Genomic DNA, 2,312 nt, shown 5'->3' with positions numbered 1-2,312 from the left:
ATGATCTTGATGGCATCCCATGCCTCCTTTGCCGTCGCCTTCATGGCAAGCGTGGAGTGCATCTCCTCCGGCACGGCTCGCAGAATTGCCGCAAGCGCCGCCCTGTCCTGGCTGAAGCTCCCGCCTCCCTTGATGGCGTCCCACACGCGTTGGGCCTCCATGTTCACCTTCATGATCAGCGACCACTCGAAGTAGTTCGTCGCCGTCAGCGCCGGGTAGATGACGGTGCTGCTGGCCTGGTGGACGACCTCCTGCTGCACCACCACCTCGCGGCAGCCACGCCACGTCGGGCTCCGGCCTCGGCGCACCACCGGCGAGGCCGAGACACGGCGGCGACCCGGAGACGGAGTGCGCGAACCTTCAATCACCATGGCTCTGAATACCAAATGTTGGCATGGCCCAGGAGATCGATGGATACACACATGCGAGTACGCAGTGGACACACCTACACTTCTCACGTAATACACAATGGAGAGGAAGAACACAAACACGCAGAGCTTTTCTGGCACACGCACTTGTGCCTTTTCTGTATTCCTCATCTCTAATAGCAAAATGGTTACAAGCCTATTTAAAGGGAAATATGCAATGCTCGCATGGCCAAGCCACAACGGCTTGATCCGTTTCTCACTCTCCACTACCTGCATGCACCCACGTTCAGCTCTTGTGCGGCTTCTCCTCAACGGCCACACGACCAGGCCAAACTTGATCCATGCATGTAGCTTGCCACTATTCAACTTGACTAATCCTAACAACTCGTGCATGCACTACTCCACTAATGGCTTGCAATCTGGCCACTGACTGCACTCTCTGTATCGCTTAGTGCTGTCTCTCTTGCCGGTATGCCCATCTGCCATGATCACGTGCATGCAACTAGCTAGAACTTAGTCAGCTACTAAAACAACATCATGCAATCCAAAATAAACATGATCTAATCATCTACTTTTGGCACTAATAACAAGATTAGTTCCAACAGAACCTATGATGGACCGCTAGTCGAGAGCGAGCTTGCACGGGACCACGACCGGAGCTGGATCCAGAGTGAAACCTGGGAGTAGATGGGTGAGCCGTAATGGCAGATTGGGTGACTGTCACGGCAGGAGTGGCCTATGGCGTGGAGGAGGGAGCGCGAGTCTCAGGAACAAGACCTAGCGTGCCCTCTCGAGATCTACTCCGTTTTCTGTACGAGTTGGGATCCGGAAAAAAAATGCACAACATAGAGAACAAGTGCGAGATGACAAAACGGAAGAAAGACACTTTGATTAGTGGTTTCTAAGTGTACTGGGTTTTTTTCACAGGGAGGCACATATACCATGCACAGTATAATAGTAGAACCATATATTCATTCATAAACACTGCTTATACAATAACACAAACTTATTACCTGAATCATAACGGTACATATATACAGCCGGTCTAAACAATATATGGCCTCAAATCCGGCCGGCTGGTTAATTATATATCACATCTGATCACACTGTGGTTATCAGAGCTTAATCATTTTATTTATGCAATACGCCGTACGTACATGCACGCTCGCATGCATGCATGATGCATATAGCCTAGTACGGGCTCACCCCGGGGAAGTTGCCTGGCGGGTTGTAGCTGCAGATGATGAACACACCGTCGCCGCTGTCGCAGACGACGCGGGCGCAGCCGATGGCCGTCGAGTCGCGCCACACCACCTGCGTGTAGTGCCCGCACGACTCACCCTCGGGCGCCGAGCAGGTGTTGCTGTCGTGGTCGTAGTACTGCTTCTCCGACACCCACGAATTCACGGCGTCCGTCGCCGTCCACTCGGTCCCACCGCCGCCGCCTCCGTAGAGGTTCTCCCCGTACGGCCGGCCATCAGGAGTATGGATCAGCTGGCAGTCGCCGCGGCGCTGATCGGCGTAGTCCTGCGCGAAGGCTGTCACGGTAGCGTCCCATGTCACCTCACCAAGGCCCACGTCGGCGCGCGCCGCGTTGTGGGCGTCCACGAAGTCCTGCTCCGAGTTCTGGGCCGTGACCGCCATGGCGGACGCGAGAGCTAAGAGCACCACTGCTGCTAGCTTCTCCATCGCTAAGCCTTACAAAACAAAGGGGAAGATGTATCTGTGACAATGAGATAGATTGCCACCATGCGTTGTGTATTTATATATACTGCCTGCACAAGATCATCGATGGCTTCTCTAAGTATGGAAACTTTAATAGAGAAAAAGTACCTCGCCAAATTATAGTTGGCCAGCCGTCGATTTCCAATACATGTGCCCGTTAGAATAAGTCAAGCCGATGGGTAAAAAAATGTATTTTATCTGCACCTGTCAAGCTCGCTG

The 2,312-nt window shown here is 53.0% G+C and overlaps 1 protein-coding gene across 1 annotated transcript; it reads right to left on the bottom strand.

Moving 5' to 3' along the window:
* Positions 1–1,379: 1,379 nt before the first annotated feature.
* Positions 1,380–2,049, bottom strand: LOC123117201 (pathogenesis-related protein PRB1-3-like). Its single transcript, XM_044538020.1, has one exon. It carries the CDS (start codon positions 2,010–2,012, stop codon positions 1,560–1,562), a length of 453 nt encoding a protein of 150 aa, XP_044393955.1. The 5' UTR covers positions 2,013–2,049; the 3' UTR covers positions 1,380–1,559.
* Between the last annotated feature and the right edge of the window lie 263 nt (positions 2,050–2,312).

The sequence above is a fragment of the Triticum aestivum genome, chromosome 5B (assembly GCF_018294505.1).
Source record: "Triticum aestivum cultivar Chinese Spring chromosome 5B, IWGSC CS RefSeq v2.1, whole genome shotgun sequence".
NCBI lineage: Eukaryota > Viridiplantae > Streptophyta > Magnoliopsida > Poales > Poaceae > Triticum > Triticum aestivum.
Note: the sequence above shows the minus strand (reverse complement) of the source record. Positions and strands in the feature narration are given on the sequence as shown.